Below are 18,588 nucleotides of genomic sequence, written 5' to 3'. Positions count from 1 at the left end.
ATTGACCATAACAGCAAAAGCACTAAACCAACTTATAAAAGGACAGCATTGTAAATATTACCCTGGGCCCTAGAACACCAACCTATTTCCTAATGTGGAAAACAAAGCAAGCTGGACTGCTATGGATCCCCTACAGTGGGATCCCTCATCTTAGTCACACACACGAATACAGACAGATCCTTAGCAAATACAAAATAAATAAGAAACAGAAACGTACAGACAAAATTAGGAATCCTCAAGAAGCCAAACACTGCGTGCAATGCATCGCTGGAGAAGCAAATAAAAATACATTTCCTCCTGTACTGAGCAATAAACAAAGACAGAGGACCTAACCCATTCCCAAAGCTAATATACTCCAGTCACTAGACTGAAAATAAAATGCTTATTTTCTGTCTCTGTGGTCTAGACAGTTTGGGCCCTAACATTCAATTCCCACAAGGAAAATGACAGGAACTGGGCAGCCCCAAAATATCTCCCCTGCCCAGCACCACTTAGGTTCAAAAGCTTTGATCCAGGTCTTCTGGGTTGCTGTATGCTGCTTTTGGGTGAGAGGGAGGAAAGAAACATCTCACCCCCCCCCCCCCCCCCACCTCTCCCAGCTCCATCAGTCTCCCATCAGGGAGTCTGCGGGGTTGCAGTTCCACCCACTTACCCAGGCTTGTGACTGTGGTTCATCCCTGTCACAGTACACACAAGAGAAACCATTTGGAGACTCCAACCCAGCCACAGTCGTCTTCTCTTTATCTCCTAAATGTAGCAGAGTGTGCAACATACATTCCAACATAGGCTTAAAGTCAGGGATTTGATTTTACTGAAATCCCTTCTCCTCTGAAAGTTTGAACTTGGCTGTAGCACTTTATTATGCTACTAGTCAAGGACCGGTTCTGCTACTATTAATGAACTGTAATTAGATGGAGAGGCTGACTTTGGTATGAAATAGTTTCATCTTCACTGGATCTGACTGGGAGAAGCAACAAGAGAACCTAGTGTTGCGGCTTCCATTAAATTCTTTAAAATGAAAATATTAGATGCAGGGAATGCTTCTTGTTGTCAGTTGACTGAAGAAGAGAGGATGTAGGCGGTCTTGATAGGTCTTGTACAGCATCATCTCTGGATAATTTTTATGTTACTCCAATAAAAGGTATCACAGCCTCGCAGAGGATCCAGATGATAGGTGAATTTTATTTTTTTGGTTGGGTGAGGGTGGGGGGATGGGGAAAGGAGGGGTGAGAGCTTGAGGGAATTGTCCTTCACTTCAAAAGCTTTGGTGTGTTTGCTCTAGATAAGAATGTCAAACTAGGATTTCAGATTATGTCGACACATTGATGAATGTACTCGTCTGGCTCGTTCATTAAAGCTAAAGGCGAAATCTTGGAATCCCTGTTTTTCTAGGCAGAAAAGCCATTTCACGAAGTTTGGGCTCTCTCTTTTGTCTTGCTTGAACGCTTGTGCGGGAAATCTATGCTCCTGAGTTGCATATAAAAGTTCCCGTACCCGTAGGAGGCTGTGCTTGCGTGTTACTTTTCCTCATGGTGATGGCAATGCCGTCCGAGCACATGCACGTTGGCCACTGAGGGGGATCCTCTGCTTGTCCTGTGAAGGTCCAGTCTTTCCGAGTGGGCTTGGGAGTCCATAAACCTGCTTCTCCTCCTGCTGTCTCACAGATGCCATGTATAATCCAAACCTCTCTGCTTTAGTGCTCTTTAAAGAAAAGAGAGCATTGGGTTGGGAGAATGGTTAGCTTGCGGTAGTTTAATGATCAACGTGGACTTCTTTCATGGTCTTGTTTTCAAATCATGACAAAGAGGGGGAATGATTGAAGCTAGGCCTACGTTTCATATACATTTCTTTCTTTTCACTTTCTTCCTCAGTTTGTTGCTTTATTTCCTATTATGAGTAATAGTTGGCTGCTTTGGCTGTTATTTTCTTTCATTCATTGTATTCTCTCACAAATTATTAAACTTACTTGAGTTTACACACCAAAAGCTTGGAGGGAATGGGAAAAACAGGGGCAATAACCAGAGATGCAGAAATTGCTGAGGGAAGAGAGAGGGACAGGAGGGGAAAAGTTAGGATAATAAACAAATACAGAAATTGCTGAGGGGGGCGAAAGGAAAGTAGGTGCAATATACAGACATATTTCAAACAAGGGCAGACACTTTCTTTTACTTTCAAATAGATTGGGAAGTTACATTTGTGTAAGGCTTCTGATTTTAGGTTTTAACCAATAAACCCCCGATAAAACACCCCTGATGCAAAAAAAAATAAAAATAGGTGTTTATTAGAGAAACACCAGGAAAATACTACTTCCCCGGTTACACTCTCATCCCTCTTTTTGCTTATGCTGGTTCCTCTGCTTTGTTTTTGTGTCTTTTCTATGTTAATGATTCCTCAGCTGCACAAATGTATATGTTTGATTCGACCTGAAAAGGTACTCAACAATAGTACCTGCACCACAAATACACCAATAAACACCATTTTTGGTACCCTCAAAGATCCCCTAATTAACTGGAAAATGAGCATCTAGATTTATATTTTATAAACACCCAAAATCAGAAGCCCAAATTATGTACAATTCAAAGCTGCTGCACCTCTGGCTATGGAAACAGAGTGTTGATTTCTCCCGTTTAAAATCTTGGGTTGCTTGCGAACACAAGTAAAAAAAAAAATATTCCACTGCCGTAGCTGACATTCAAGTCTTCACCTTTTGCTCTACGGAGCGGAGCCTGTCTGACTGCCATGACCCCTGCCTGCTTCCCAAAGTGTGACAAGCACAAGCTGTTTATAGCTAACCTGTCGGCTCTGGAGTGGCTCTCTGCCAAAGATCCTGGAGACGTGCGCCTCCATGCATTTTATTTCCTTGAGGATGGTGCGATGGTCAGTGAAAAATACCCTTCCTTTACTTTCCTAAGGAAGTCCCTGTTTCCGTTCCGCAATGATAGAAGATGTAAAAAAAAAAAAAAAAAATGCTGATAAGTCAGCCACCCAGCTCCTGTCTGCTGTGTATTCCAGGCACCATTCCTGAATGGACTGTTGCATTGGACGCACGACCTCTGGGGGTCTATAAACTACATTGGATGAAACATTAACTTTGCAATCTGATTTTTTTTTTTTTTTTAATGCAAGTTACTGCATCTCTGCTGGAACTATTTTGGTGGAGACGAATAGTACAACAGAAGGAAGAAAAGTGCTGGTGTCCGGTTCTGGACTGTTGCAGAGCTTCAAGTGAGAACCCTGGAAAGCACAGAGCAAATGCATGCCTCCTCTGTAAGTCTTCAGAAGCCTCTCTGCAGCACACAAGCCCCCTCCTAAGCGAGCAACTGCTTTGTGAGTCCTTGCAGTGGGATCCAGTTTTCACGGATGAAACAGTTTCCACAGATGGGAGCCAGATGCATTCCTGGAAGATGAAGAGCCCATATTCTGCAGGGCTATGAAGATTCGGATATGGGGATAACTGGTAAGTTATTGGCTTTTGATAGCCTTCTGCTGCGCAGTTCATGCTGCTGGCATGGGCTGCCTACAGTTACATCAAGTATAGGGTATGGGGACTTACTAAATCGCCTTTATTGTGTCATGCTGCGAATCTACTGACAGCCCTCTGATATAAAGCTGATTGGCTAGATCATTATCACTGAGCATATTTTGGCAAGTAAGACCCATGGAGGTAAAGATAAAAATGTCCAAACACACCGTGCAACCAAGGTCCACAACACAATTTCCCTCTTTTAAGGAAAAAATATTTAACTCAAAAGCAGTCTCTCTTCATAAAAACTTTCTTCATAACAGATCCTTGGTGATGATAAAGTGAAACCTGGTTCCCTCATTAAATCCAACCTAGGAAATATTTTTTCACAGCTCTTGTGTACTGCTGTAGCTGTTGGCTCCCAGTTTGCTAGAAAGAGAGGGTAGTAAGACTGAAAAGTTTGCTTTTGACTGTTCGTGCATGGTCAATATAGCTATGTGCAAAAATTCACTTTACCAGAGGTGCAGGATTTCCCCTCGCCACACTTTGTCTGAAATATAAGAAAACCATGTTGTATGTCTGCTGCACTGAATAAAGTTAGTGCCCAACATGTGAAGGTACCTCTTAACAAAGATGTTGCTAGGTACTTAAAAGTTTTGGGGTATGAGCCCATGGGGTCTGGGCCCATACAGAACCCCCCCCCACCCCCTAGATTTTGATAATTAAATTCAGTAATTACCCCCTCCCCCTCTCCTGCCAGGAACGATTCTGTAAAAACATAGGGCACTAGTGTTCTGAGATGCTGCTGGCCTTATGGGGATAATTTAAAAAATCTGCCCCAACCACACTGGAAGAGCCATGGGGATACACTGTACTGGCTGACTTTTACATGCTCAGTGATGTGCTGCCAGTTTAAAATCTACTAGATAAATGAAGCTTGACCTACTTGCCGCAAATGCGCAGTAGAGAGCAACTCTACCGCGCATGCGCGGGCAGCACGTTGGTCAGAGCTTGTCTGTAACAAAAATGGCGCGGCGAGGAGCAGTAGCGGTGGCGGCGCACACGAGGGAGGGAGGGAGGGAGGAACCTCTTTCGCGGGGAGGAGCAGTAGCAGTAGCAGCGGCGCGCACGAGGGAGGGAGGGACCTCCCCCGGAGATCTTCCGTCTGCGCCATCCGAAGGGGTTGTGAATGAGCTGAGAGGGGGAGTGAGGGGGGGGGAGGAGGAGAATGAGGGGTAAGGAAATGGACCAAAAAAAAAAAAAGGTAATGTAGCCCGTTGTTACGGGCTTAACGGCTAGTAAATACATAAGGGGCTCTCACCAGCTTCATTCCACGTGCATACAGAACATAAAACAACAGTAAAAATTACATTCCCATCAGAGGATTCTTGATGGATTCTAAAACCCGTTACTGGATTAGCATACAAATCACCTAAAAATATTATACATGAGCTTTTGAAACCACAAAAGTCCATTCTTCAGATGTCATCAGAAACATTCATCTCAAGAAGGGATATATATGGCCTCTATAGCTCATGTATAACAGTTTGGGGTAATATTTACATCGACCCAATAAAAGCCATCGTGGCATGCAGACTATCCAATTTACTCCAGGAGCCATACAGCTGCCAGATCACCGTGTTGCATATTTCAGTCTCTAGTTATCTAGGTGTGTTTCTTTTGCATTGGTTTTGGTCTCTTTTTTCCTCGTGTCTGTTTTCTCCTAATTCCTTTTCCTTGCTCTTTTCCATTTTCCATTTTTTTCATTTCCTCCCCTGACATATCTTTCCCTTCCATCTACTGTAATTTTCCTTAATTTCTCTCTGCCTCTAAATCTTATGTCATCATCCCTTCATTCTCTCTCCTTTTGCACCTGGATCTCATCTCTCCTTCCTTTTCTGTCTTTCATCTCTCACCATCCTATTCTCCCTGTTCCAGCACATCACTTCCTTAACTCTCCCTCCATTTCTCCACTCACCCTCCATCTTCCCCTAACTGAGTTGCTCCCTGTATCAATTTCCTACTATCTGGCTCCCTTCTCCCCCAACACCCAGTGTATGCAAATCAATGTCTTGCATATTGATTGTGGAAATCCTGAAAACTCAAGTAACCAGGGGTCTGATTCACTAAGCTGTTTTCCCATAGACACAGAATGGGGGGAAAAGCCTTAGTAAATTAGGCCTAAGTGTGCCTCCATGAGAAAACTGGGAAATACTGCTCTAGTAAAGACTAGCACAAATAGGGGTCCTCCTGCACTGTGTATTTGCAATTTCAAGGCACTGTGACTGCTTTCCATTCATGCTTACAAGATTCCTGTAATGAAAAGATTACAATGCATACCTGAGTGCAGGAGCATTGAATTGGTATGCTATTGGGATTGGAATTAGATCTGTAGATAGCGTTGCTCTCAGCACAGGGCCACACACAGTAAGACTGGTGGCAGCAGCAGGATTAGAATCTTGGTCTGCAGGTGGCACAGCTTCGATTTCAGTATTAGGGTCACACAAAGTGAGACTGGAACCTGGATCTGCAGGGGTTAGAACTGTGATCTCGGTTTTTGGGTCACATAGTGAATTGGTGACAGGTTAGGACCCTGAGTTTGCAGGTGTCGCGGCTCTGTATTTTACTACTATTACTACTTAAGATTTCTGTAGCACAACTTGACATATGCAGCGCTGTACAAACATAGTAACCGAATAACGAGGGCAGACAAAGACCAAATGGTCCATCCAGTCTGCCCGGCAATTTACTATAGTAGTAACTGCCACTCTGGGCAAGTTACCCCCATGCGTAACGGTAAGGACAACACACAAGAAACATTCCCTTCTCAATACAGTTTACAATCTAATCAAGACAAACATACAGGTCAACAGACAATTGTTAAAATTAGTTAACGAGGCTGAAGGTGAACCAACAGGCTTAAAGTTTAAAAGCAGCCTCAAAAAGGTGGTATTTTAGATGGAATTTAAACAAGGTGTGCCTAGCACTGGCTCAGACAGTGAGATTAGTAGTAGAGGTGGGATTGGATCCTGGGCTACAGGTGTTGTAGCAATGTCTATCAACATGGGGTCAGAAACAGTAAGATTGGTGGAAGAGGTGGGATTGGAACCTTGGTCTGTACTCTCAGCACTGTATACAAAACTAAAAAAAAAATCAGAAGTACTGGGTGATTTCTACGAGTGATTCCAGTATGCACTGGCTGCTGAGGCAGTATTGACAGCTGTTTTGGAGGTGTGGGAGAGAGTGGGTGTGTTGGCCGTTTCACTACAGCAACATTAACTGGCTGTTACAAGGGTGCATTTGTAGGGCGTTCTGGAAAAAAATATGGTTCGTGCCTGCCCCTGTTAGGATTTATTTATAACAATTTGATATCCCATGGCACATGCTGATTTTGTAGCCCTGCTTCTTTTAGTGCACTTATGTGGTATATATTGAAAGTCTTATAAATAAATACAGTGGAGCCTGCAGGCAGTCATAGTTCACTGTAATGGCTAAGCTACATGGGAGGAAGTTAAAAATGGGGGAAATCCTGGATGATAGTGAAGTGAAGGTTTATGGCATTGTGACCCCAATAGGGGCAAGTTACAGTTACACTGGAAAGTCAAGGAAGCAGACAGAAGCTATTGTACTGAAGAAAAAAAAAAAGCTTGATTTTGACTTATGAATCATTAAAGTATAGAAAATATTTCCAGAACAATGTCAGATGAAGGCTGTTTCTCCCAATAATCTCCATCAGAAACATGAAGGAAAGCAGATCCGATGCACGCCATGTGGGACAAGGATCTTTTAAAAAGTGCTTTAATCTAGTTTTGGTTTCCATGCTGGTGACTTCACTCAAGTACCTTGTGAAAAGGAGGCTGGCAAGCAATGCCTGTGTGCAGCTGCTCTGTAACTTAGACTCCTTGCTTTTGGCTCACTTATTACTGCTCAGGGTCAGTGGAAGTCAACATTCAGGATGAGACTGTTAAAACAATTAACTTTAACTTTTGCTATTAAACAGTGACTGATGGTTTCATGACATCCCTGAGTTTCATGTTCCATTTTCTCATCACATATGGGCGAAATTGCCCCCCTCTAGCCAACCAAAAGTTCATGTGGGCTTCCATAGTGTACCTACTTTTAGTTGGGTTAAAAACAGGTGGGGTGGGGGCATGGGAGGAAAGCAGTAGGGGTGTGCCCTGATAAAATATTTGGTTTGGTTCATATTATTTCATGAGAGGTGGATGATGTTGTCCAAATGTTTCATTGGAGTGGTTTTCCTTTTTGCTTTTTTTGTTTCATGAAATAGCATGCACTATTTCCAAACAGCACACACGATTAGGAAATAGTATGTACTATTTCCTGAAATGAATAACCTGAACGCTTCTTAGTTTTTTCAGCACTAGAAATTCATTTCATTTAGAATGAACCAAACAAAAAAAAAAAAGCTTTTTTTGATTTGGATTCCTTATTCGTTTTCAACTATTGCATTTCTCTAGAAAACAGCATGTGTAGTACGTGCAATTTTCAAATATTTTTCATGCTATTTAACCTCTACTCAGTCAACTGCAGAAATAGGCGCAAAGTACATAAATGATTTTAGCACATGCGCTTTATGCTAGCTAACTTTTTTTCTTTTTTAAAGAGAAACTACTGGGGCCGTTTATCTTTGAATTAACTTCAAAGTATATGTGTAAAAGAGTGCAATGTACTTTACAACTCTGCAGGCTACCAAAAATTGCCCTGCGCAGTGACTGAATATATCATCTAAAGCAATGATGGGATAAACCGAACAACCCCAAACACAATTGACCCTTAGGGATCAGTTTATAGCAGGGGTGGGCAATTCCAGTCCTCGAGGGCCACAAACCTGTCGGTTTTAGGATATCCTAATGAATATGCATGAAATAGATTTGCATACAACGGCGGCAGAGTGCATGCAAATCTCTCTCATGCATATTCATTAGGGGTATCCTGAAAACCAGACTGGTTTGTGGCCCTCGAGGACCGGAACTGCCCACCCCTGGTTTATAGGTTATCAAAAGCATGCTTTATGAGGGCAGTGTTCAAAAGTTATTTACACGGGTAAATTGCCCTGGCTGAATAGTGGCCCCGACAGAGCGGCTAAAAGTAAAAACAAGGGATTTTCCAGCATGCGGACTTTTAGTTGGATTAAAGAGGTGGTTCCTGTTTTATTTAAATGTATAAATAATAAAAAAAAAAGGTGTCCTGTGAAAGAAATGGATAGGGTAGGGGGTGGGGTTAGGTCGGAGCAGCGCACAGCATATGTACATTCGGATTTTCAACTTTCCGCACACTGTGATACTCTTTAGCTGCCCGCAGAAACAGTGGGTGCAAAGTATACAGCCACTTTGTTTCTACATCCAGTACCTTGTAAGCAGTTTTCAAAGACGAACTAATCAAGGTAATTTTCCCCAGGAAAATTAGCAACAAGGACTTTGCAGTCACATAAGCTATTGAAAATAGACTCTAAAATATTAAAATGTAAAAATGCAAGCTCACTGTATAACAAGTTTCTTGTTCCATTGATATAGATGGGAAGGGACAAGGAATCGGGGAAATGCAGATATTATATCGGGGAAGAGATACCCATTCTGGAGAAGGTTTTCATGGGTGATGATTCAGATGCAAATTAAGGTGAACCTGGAAGATGTAGGAGGCCTGATTGACAAACTGAAGAGTAGTAAATCACCTGGACCGGATGGTATACATCCCAGGGTTCTGAAAAAACTGAAACATGAAATTTCAGACCTATTTCAATTAATTTCTAACCTATCATTAAAATCATCTGATATACCTGAAGGTTGGAAGATGGCCAATGTAACCCCTATATTTAGAAAGGGATCCAGGGGTGATCCGGAAAACTATAGACCGGTGAGCCTGACTTCAGTGCCGGGAAAAATTGTGGAAACTGTTATAAAGAATAAAATCACAAAACATTTAGATAGACATGGCTAGATGGGACATTGCCAACATGGATTTACCCAAGGGAAGTCTTGCCTCACAAATCTCCTACATTTTTTGAAGGAGTGAATAAACGTGGACAAAGGTGAACTGGTAGATGTGGTGTATTTGGATTGTCAGAAGGTGTTTGACAAAGTCCTGCATGAGAGGCTTCTAAGAAAACTAAAAAGTCATGGGATAGGAGGTGATAACCCTTTTGTGGATTGCAAGCTGGTTAAAAGACAGGAAACAGAGAGTAGGATTAAATGGTCAGTTTTCACAGTGGAAAAAGGTAAACATTGGAGTGCCTCAGGGATCTGTACTTGGACCGGTGCTTTTTAATATATTTATAAATGATCTGGAAATGGGTACGATGAGTGAGATGATCAGATTTGTGGATGACAAAATTATGTAGAGTCATTAAATCTCAAGCAGATTGTGATGAATTGCAGGAGGACCTTGCGAGACTGGAAGATTGGGCTTCCAAATGGCAGAAGAAATGTAAAGTGGACAAGTGCAAAGTGATACATATAGGGAAAAATAACCCTTGCTTTAGTTACAAAATGTTAGGTTCTATCTTAGGAGTTGCCACCCAGGAAAGAGATCTAGGTGTCATAGTGGATAATTCATTGAAATCGTCAGCTGTGTGCTGTGGCAATCAAAAAAGCAAACAATGTTAGGAATTATTAGGAAGAGAATGGCAAATAAAACGGAGGATGTCATAATGTCTCTGTATCGCTCCATGGTGAGCCCGCACCTTCTGCTTGGGCTGCGGTTTTACATATTTTTGAAAGGATATGCAAATCAAATGAAAAAATAGTTCCCCTTGTGTGCAGTTCTAGTCGCCACATCTGAAAAAGGATATATCTGCAGTGGAGAAAGTGCAGAGAAGGGCAACCAAAATAAGGGGATGGAACGGCTCCCCTATGAGGAAAGGCTAAAGAGGTTAGGGCTGTTCAGTTTGGAGAAGAGACGGCTGAGGAGGGATATAACAGAAGTCTACAAAATCATGAAAGGACTTGAACAAGCTATTGTAAATCCGTTATTTACGCTCTCAGACAATAGAAGGACTAGAGGGCACTTCATGAAGTTAGCATGTGGCTCATTTAAACAAATCAAAGAAAATTCTTTTTCACTCAGTGCATAGTTAAGCTCTGGAATTCATTACCAGAGGATGTGGTTACGGCAGTTAGTGTAACTGGATTTAAAAAAGGTTTGGATAAGTTCCTAGAGGAAAAATCCATAAACTGCTATTACGGTAATTAATAAGCAATAGTAGCTTGTGATTTATTTAATGTTTGGGTACTTGCCAGGTACTTGTGACTTGGATTGGCCACTGTTGGAAACAGGATACTGGGCTTGATGGACCCTTGGTCTGACCCAGTATGGCATTTCTTATGAAGGGATGGTAAAAAGAAAAGCCACTCCGCTGCATGACATTTCTGGGAGGCTCCCGAATGAGCTGAAACTAGTTACAGCGTCACTGATCATACTGTCAAAGCCTTTTGCAAGGACAGAAGAGATGTCAAGGACAGGCATAGGGAGTTTAAAGGGTGGTGGCCAACTGCGGTGTAAGCGTTTGGAAATAGACTTCAGTATTTGTTAAAGGGTAAAAAAAATGCCTTCTCCTAAGGTTGTGACTGTGTGTGTTGTGTATGCTGTTGCCTGTTCAGGTTGTGATTTTTGTGCATCATGCTAAGGAAACCCCTACCTTCTGCTTGGGCTGTGGTTTTACATATTTTTTTAAAGGATATGCAAATCAAATGAAAAAATAGTTCCCCATGTAACAAGATTTCACATAATTCTTTATTATATGATCCAGCTAAGAAATATTAGGTATCTCTGCACTACAGAGTTATTATAATGGCAGGGTTTTGCTTACTTTTTTTAGGATCATGGATATCTCTGAATAGATTTACAATTTAAAGAAAGCAACATTTGTAATAATGAAAAGAAAAATGCTTCTGTGTTAACGGGCTTTTGCTGAAGTGACATACATATCTCACTGACCAGTGAACAACCTGGTCTCCTCTGTGCTGGGGGCATTGCTAGGTGTTACATGAAATTTTATACGTATTGTCTAGTTCCATGGCTATAATTTGCCTTCCACAGGCCACAGAAGTTGTTTAATTATTAGATAGTGCTTTTTCTTTAAAGGAAAATTTGAAGGAGTGCCTTTTTACACTGTGATATGACGTAGCCAAGTGACTTGGGGTTAGCGCACTGAAACAATGATTTAAAACTGCCAGGACATAAGTTCAAGACTCAGCACTGCCACCGACTCTCTGTATGTGTGACCTCAGATGAGTCACTTTATTTCCCTGGGCCTTGATTCTGCTGCTGACACTGTGTGACCTTGGGTGACTCATTTTATCTGCCTATGCTTTTGGGATCCAGTTGAAAATAAAACTTTTGTCTTTATCTGACTTTCCCCAGTCAATTTTATTTTAAACCTTCCCCTGAAAACACTTTGATTTAACAGATTGCCCATGAAGGAGAGAATAATAAGTCTGATACAATTACAGTTTTATTATCTGAAGCAGAATTAGATTTTTTTATTCCTTAGCGAAACATGATTGTCAGCTGACCTTTCTCTTTTGAATTTATCATGTCCTCCCTCTTTTTTTTTTTTTTCTTATATTATTGCGTTCATGGACTCTTAGACGGAGGCAGAGTTGTCGCAACCTGCAGGGAAGAGCCTAGCTGGTCCCAACCGTTGGAGAGCAGCCCCAAATGAATCAGAGGCCCAGCTGGAGCTTCACCTTTACCAGCCCACATTCCCCTCAGGTTGAGCCTTTGGGTGCCAGGGCTGGCAAATCTTAGGTGGGGGCTTCTGCTGTTGGTGGAGAGATCCATCAGAGTAGATGAAGGTCAGGTGTATCTGGTGGCAGGCAGTGGTTGGTGACAGGCAGAGGTCAAGTCTATCCAGAAGTCAGGCAGTTGTCAGTGGCAGATGGAGGTCAGGTGTATCCAGAAGTCAGACCGAGGTCAATGCCAGGTATCCATCCAAAGGGAAAGATAGAATGGATAGACAGGGTAGGAAGGTGAGGAGAAGAACAAGCGGGCAACAAGGGAGATGTGGAAGAACTGAAGATGACATTGAAACAGTGGAACTGAAGACAAGGACTCTGAAGACAAGGCACTGGAACAAAGAAAGATGCTGGCGCTCAATCACTACTGCAGAGCAAGAGGAATTGTTGTGGGGCACTGGAGGAGTGTCAGTGAGGCCTTTTTTAGGCTTATGAGAGGGATGTCATCAGGAGGCAACTCCGGGCTTTTCCTGCCACGGACCCTTTAAATAGGGTGACGTCTGGTGCGCATGCTCTAGGGGGAGCAGGGCAGCAGGAGTCTGCGTCCTATCACGTGTAGCGTCTGTGGCATCTTGCCACATCAGAGCATGGTGGCCGACCATGAGAAGACCAGAGAGAGCCACTTCGCATCGGGAGCCAGTGGGTGGAAAGCTCGGCCATGAGGGTAAGTATGGTGTTCGTGGGAGCTGCCTGTGGACCACCAAACGCAACAGATATAAAGTAATCACGAAAGAGTAGAGGTGTTTTATTACTTTATAAGTCATATTTTGCAGTGAAACCTATTGCCATGGCTTTAGGAGATGAATGTGAGAGCTTGGTGGTTTGATTTCATGATTGGCTATTTGCAATTTTGTACTTTCTGCCAGGATTAATCTGCAAATATCCTACTCATATTTTGAATTTCCATACATCCTTATTACAATCTAATAAGGTTTTAATTTTGGGTGACTTAAACATTCACAAAGATTGTAAGCCCCTATCAAGCTTCTTGGATTAGCTAAAGGGTTTAAAAAGTTTACAACTGGTACAGTTAAATCCCTTAACAATGCATAAAGGGGGACACATATTAGACCATTTGATAATACCTGAACTTTTTCAGAAAGCCTTTAACGATTCAGTGGTTCAGACGTTTTTGTGGTCAGTTAGTTATTTTGTTACTTTTTCTTTTAATTTAGGGGAAAAGTCTGCCACCTGTTTTAATCCACCAACATCTAGGTCACTGTGGGGACCTGTTGATTCAATACATTTTGGGGCTGAATGGGAACTTAACCATAATTCTTAGTCTTTGGATTCAGCCTCTTCTTTTGCTGATTCTGTGAATCAAACTTTAGTTAAAGCTGTGACTCCATTAAAAATCAAAGGCATATCATGGCTAATAAATGTGAGCAATTTATGTGTCTGGGTGACCAACAATTAGATCAAGAGTGAGTGCTAGACTTGGTGTACTTAGGTTTTTAGTACGATTTTTTAAAATTAATTTTTTATTTAAACAATATGTACTGTGGAAAATGGAGTGTTACGGAACTAGTTAGTGAATCCCCAAGTAGACGACAGTCTTACCTTGAACCATGGTACGGGACCGGCACACTGTAGGGAAAACTCCGACTCCTCTCCGGGTTAACAGCAGGCAGCAGACAGGTACTCCGGAGCACAGTCCAATTTGGGGCAGGCAACAAGCAGAGAAGGGGTCCAAGAGCAATCCAGGGTCGGGGCAGGTAGCAAGTAGGCAAATCCGTAATCAGTCCAATTCGGGGCAGGCAGCAAGCAGAGAGGAGTCCAAAGGCAATCTGGGGTCAGGGCAGGCAGCGAGCAGAGCAGGGCCCAGAGGCAATCCGGGGTCAGGGCAGGCAGCGAGCAGAGCAGGGTCCAGAGGCAATCCGGGGTCAGGGCAGGCAGCGAGCAGAGCAGGGCCCAGAGGCAATCCGGGGTCAGGGCAGGCAGCGAGCAGAGCAGGGCCCAGAGGCAATCCGGGGTCAGGGCAGGCAGCGAGCAGAGCAGGGTCCAGAGGCAATCCGGGGTCAGGGCAGGCAGCGAGCAGAGCAGGGCCCAGAGGCAATCCGGGGTCAGGGCAGGCAGCGAGCAGAGCAGGGCCCAGAGGCATTCCGGGGTCAGGGCAGGCAGCGAGCAGAGCAGGGTCCAGAGGCAATCCGGGGTCAGGGCAGGCAGCGAGCAGAGCAGGGTCCAGAGGCAATCCGGGGTCAGGGCAGGCAGCGAGCAGAGCAGGGCCCAGAGGCAATCCGGGGTCAGGGCAGGCAGCGAGCAGAGCAGGGTCCAGAGGCAATCCGGGGTCAGGGCAGGCAGCGAGCAGAGAGGAGTCCAAAGGCAATCCGGGGTCAGGGCAGGCAGCGAGCAGAGCAGGGCCCAGAGGCAATCCGGGGTCAGGGCAGGCAGCGAGCAGAGCAGGGTCCAGAGGCAATCCGGGGTCAGGGCAGGCAGCGAGCAGAGCAGGGCCCAGAGGCATTCCGGGGTCAGGGCAGGCAGCGAGCAGAGCAGGGCCCAGAGGCAATCCGGGGTCAGGGCAGGCAGCGAGCAGAGCAGGGCCCAGAGGCATTCCGGGGTCAGGGCAGGCAGCGAGCAGAGCAGGGTTCAGAGGCAATCCGGGGTCAGGGCAGGCAGCGAGCAGAGCAGGGTCCAGAGGCAATCCGGGGTCAGGGCAGGCAGCGAGCAGAGCAGGGCCCAGAGGCAATCCGGGGTCAGGGCAGGCAGCGAGCAGAGCAGGGCCCAGAGGCAATCCGGGGTCAGGGCAGGCAGCGAGCAGAGCAGGGCCCAGAGGCATTCCGGGGTCAGGGCAGGCAGCGAGCAGAGCAGGGTCCAGAGGCAATCCGGGGTCAGGGCAGGCAGCGAGCAGAGCAGGGCCCAGAGGCAATCCGGGGTCAGGGCAGGCAGCGAGCAGAGCAGGGTCCAGAGGCAATCCGGGGTCAGGGCAGGCAGCGAGCAGAGCAGGGCCCAGAGGCAATCCGGGGTCAGGGCAGGCAGCGAGCAGAGCAGGGCCCAGAGGCATTCCGGGGTCAGGGCAGGCAGCGAGCAGAGCAGGGTCCAGAGGCAATCCGGGGTCAGGGCAGGCAGCGAGCAGAGCAGGGTCCAGAGGCAATCCGGGGTCAGGGCAGGCAGCGAGCAGAGCAGGGCCCAGAGGCAATCCGGGGTCAGGGCAGGCAGCGAGCAGAGCAGGGCCCAGAGGCATTCCGGGGTCAGGGCAGGCAGCGAGCAGAGCAGGGCCCAGAGGCATTCCGGGGTCAGGGCAGGCAGCGAGCAGAGCAGGGCCCAGAGGCATTCCGGGGTCAGGGCAGGCAGCGAGCAGAGCAGGGTCCAGAGGCAATCCGGGGTCAGGGCAGGCAGCGAGCAGAGCAGGGCCCAGAGGCATTCCGGGGTCAGGGCAGGCAGCGAGCAGAGCAGGGTCCAGAGGCAATCCGGGGTCAGGGCAGGCAGCGAGCAGAGCAGGGCCCAGAGGCAATCCGGGGTCAGGGCAGGCAGCGAGCAGAGCAGGGCCCAGAGGCATTCCGGGGTCAGGGCAGGCAGCGAGCAGAGCAGGGTCCAGAGGCAATCCGGGGTCAGGGCAGGCAGCGAGCAGAGCAGGGTCCAGAGGCAATCCGGGGTCAGGGCAGGCAGCGAGCAGAGCAGGGCCCAGAGGCATTCCGGGGTCAGGGCAGGCAGCGAGCAGAGCAGGGCCCAGAGGCATTCCGGGGTCAGGGCAGGCAGCGAGCAGAGCAGGGCCCAGAGGCAATCCGGGGTCAGGGCAGGCAGCGAGCAGAGCAGTGTTCAGAGGCAATCCGGGGTCAGGGCAGGCAGCGAGCAGAGCAGGGCCCAGAGGCATTCCGGGGTCAGGGCAGGCAGCGAGCAGAGCAGGGTCCAGAGGCAATCCGGGGTCAGGGCAGGCAGCGAGCAGAGCAGGGTCCAGAGGCAATCCGGGGTCAGGGCAGGCAGCGAGCAGAGCAGGGTCCAGAGGCAATCCGGGGTCAGGGCAGGCAGCGAGCAGAGCAGGGCCGGGCCCAGAGGCATTCCGGGGTCAGGGCAGGCAGCGAGCAGAGCAGGGTCCAGAGGCAATCTGGGGTCAGGGCAGGCAGCGAGCAGAACAGGGTCCAGAGGCAGTCCGGGATCAAGAGGCAAAAGAAACCACAAAAGGCAGGAGAGCACCAGCACAAGCAAACCTGTAGCTGAGGCAGTACTGTGCTGGGCTCAGGAATTTAAATAGTCAAGATTTCCCACGCAAACGCGGGGACTTCCGGCTTGCCGATGACACGTCCTGAGAGGGGTGGAGTCTGGACGTGCTTAAACGTCGGGTCATGCTGCCGCCGACAGAAGCTGTCGTGCCACGCCGCTGAGAGGCTCCCCGGACCTGCTGCCGCCGAAGGGTAACATCGAGACAATGAACTTTATAAATACAAAGAATCTTTAAGAGACCACTGGACAGTTTATCTATTAGCCCTCTCTCTATGTGAAACTCAGTACCAAAAATCATTATATATTTCACTTTGTTCCTGAAGAATGTATGTCAGCTGTTCCAGAATATGTATATTATACAGGAACATCGGTATATAAAAACTAAAAATAAATAAATAAATAAATAAATTTCAGCCACTTTGTTTTCCCAGCATGAAATACTGGGCATTTGCACATATGTGCTATAGTAAGACCTGCAGTGTGTAGTAATTAATTTGTCAGTTTCCTAGACCCCCACCATACACGCCGGATCCCTCCATAAACCCAGATGACAAATAATTGGTTACATGGGAGAGGAGCATGACCACACATTTGATGGGTAAGGCTGAGAACTTGTTTTTGGAGCCCATGTACTTCCATGCACTCTCACCACATGTGTATATAACTGCCCCTTTCCCATATCCACGCTAACACAGAGGACTGCTTGCACTAAATTTAGAGAAGAGAAGGGGAGTGCGATATAATCAGTGCAGCAATTTGAATAAAAGTTCTCAACTTTTAGTACAGAAAGAGATCGTACTGGGTGCACGCCAACTTTGCCTCCAGCCTCTCCAGTACAGATCAGATTGCAAATCCAAATTCCATGCTGTAATGAGACTAGGTGATGTCTCCCCCGGCTCATCCGATCGCTAACATATATGTAAAATTTAGAAATCAGATGACTCCCCCCCTCCTTCGCAGCACAGTAGTTCTTTGAGACGAGCATTCCTCGGCTGCTTTCCCTACCCCCTGCAGCTTAGATATATCTTTCCTCAACTGTAAAAAGAAAGAAAAAAAAAAAAAAAGAAAAAGGAAATTAGAGTGCTTAGGGATCTCAAACTCTGCTATCAGGTCTGGAAAAGATTTAAACTGCTGATTCTGAAAAAGTTAGCCAAAACAATCTGAGGCCACTCTTCCACCAGTTAGATATATCTGGTGAGAAAGTGACTAATGACACTTGCGGCTTCTTCACCAGAGAGAGTTGTATATGAAAAATCAGTATAAGAAATATCTACTTTTTTGTTTACTGGGCTGCACATGCTTATTGTATGACCAAGGATAGGATTACCTTTGCAAATAGCCCTACTGGAGGTAGTGACTGAAGGCATATGTAACAGTGCAGATTCCAACCTGCTGTATCCTCCTCAAGTGGATACCAATACATTTCAGTAAAGGTTTTGACCTTGTCCCATGCAGAAGGCTTGCGTGGTCGATGACAGAGCGTCTTATTAAATGGAGTTCACTACAAGGAAAAAGCGCTCATCAGTAGAGTACCTCATATCATATTATCAGTGGTGTGGAGGATTGGCCTAGTGGTTAGAGCAGTGGGCTATGAGCCCGGGATGAAATCCCACTGCCACATCTTGTGACCTTTGGCAAGTCACTTTACCCTCTGTTGCCTCGGATAAAACTCAGTCTGATTCACCAAGGTCTTTTTCCATAGAGACAGGATGGGAAAAATGTCTTACTGCATCAACCCCTTAGATTGTAAGCCCTCTGGGGCTAGGGAAATGCCTCCAGTACCTGAATCTGCTTTGAAGTTCCAAAAAGTGGAATATATATCAAAATAAATACTGAAATATCAGTCCTGTTCAATTTCTTCATATGTGATACTGCAAAGTGATTAGTGGGTTGACATTTTTGCAGATGTTACCAAGGTCTGCAAAAAAATTTGCAAACCTGATGGCAAATACAAAATGAGGATTGAGAAGTGATTCATGATCAAAGGGTACATTTTTAAAGCCCGTCACGTGCAAATACCGGGAGAAATGCGCGTGGCCGTGCATGTGCTAAGAGCATTTTCGAAATGACCTGGCCACGCGCATATCTCCCGGGGTCTGTGAAAGGGGTGGGGTGGGGGCCGGCACACGGAACTTACTTCACCTCCGAAGAGGAAGTAAGTTTTAAAACAAAAAGAATTTGAATAGTTAGGGGAGGAGGAGAGGGGAAAAGGGA

At 45.8% G+C, this 18,588-nt stretch overlaps 1 protein-coding gene across 7 annotated transcripts in view; it reads left to right on the top strand.

Annotated features, from left to right (window-relative positions):
- The window catches only part of EPO (erythropoietin), a 64,512-nt gene that overhangs the window by 9,299 nt on the left and 36,625 nt on the right, over window positions 1–18,588 (top strand). For 5 of the 7 annotated variants that reach the window (XM_029581394.1, XM_029581398.1, XM_029581393.1 and 2 more), the window contains one exon: window positions 3,127–3,457. The exons of the other annotated variants lie outside the window; for them this stretch is intronic. In XM_029581394.1, the coding sequence (XP_029437254.1) occupies window positions 3,445–3,457 (13 nt within the window). In that variant the 5' untranslated portion in view covers window positions 3,127–3,444. The remainder of the gene's footprint in view (window positions 1–3,126; window positions 3,458–18,588) is intronic. 7 annotated transcript variants of the gene reach the window in all.

The sequence above is a fragment of the Rhinatrema bivittatum genome, chromosome 16, assembly GCF_901001135.1.
Source record: "Rhinatrema bivittatum chromosome 16, aRhiBiv1.1, whole genome shotgun sequence".
In the NCBI taxonomy this organism is placed as follows: Eukaryota; Metazoa; Chordata; class Amphibia; order Gymnophiona; family Rhinatrematidae; genus Rhinatrema; species Rhinatrema bivittatum.
The sequence above is the reverse complement of the archived record's forward strand: the minus strand, read 5'-3'. Positions and strand labels throughout refer to the sequence as shown.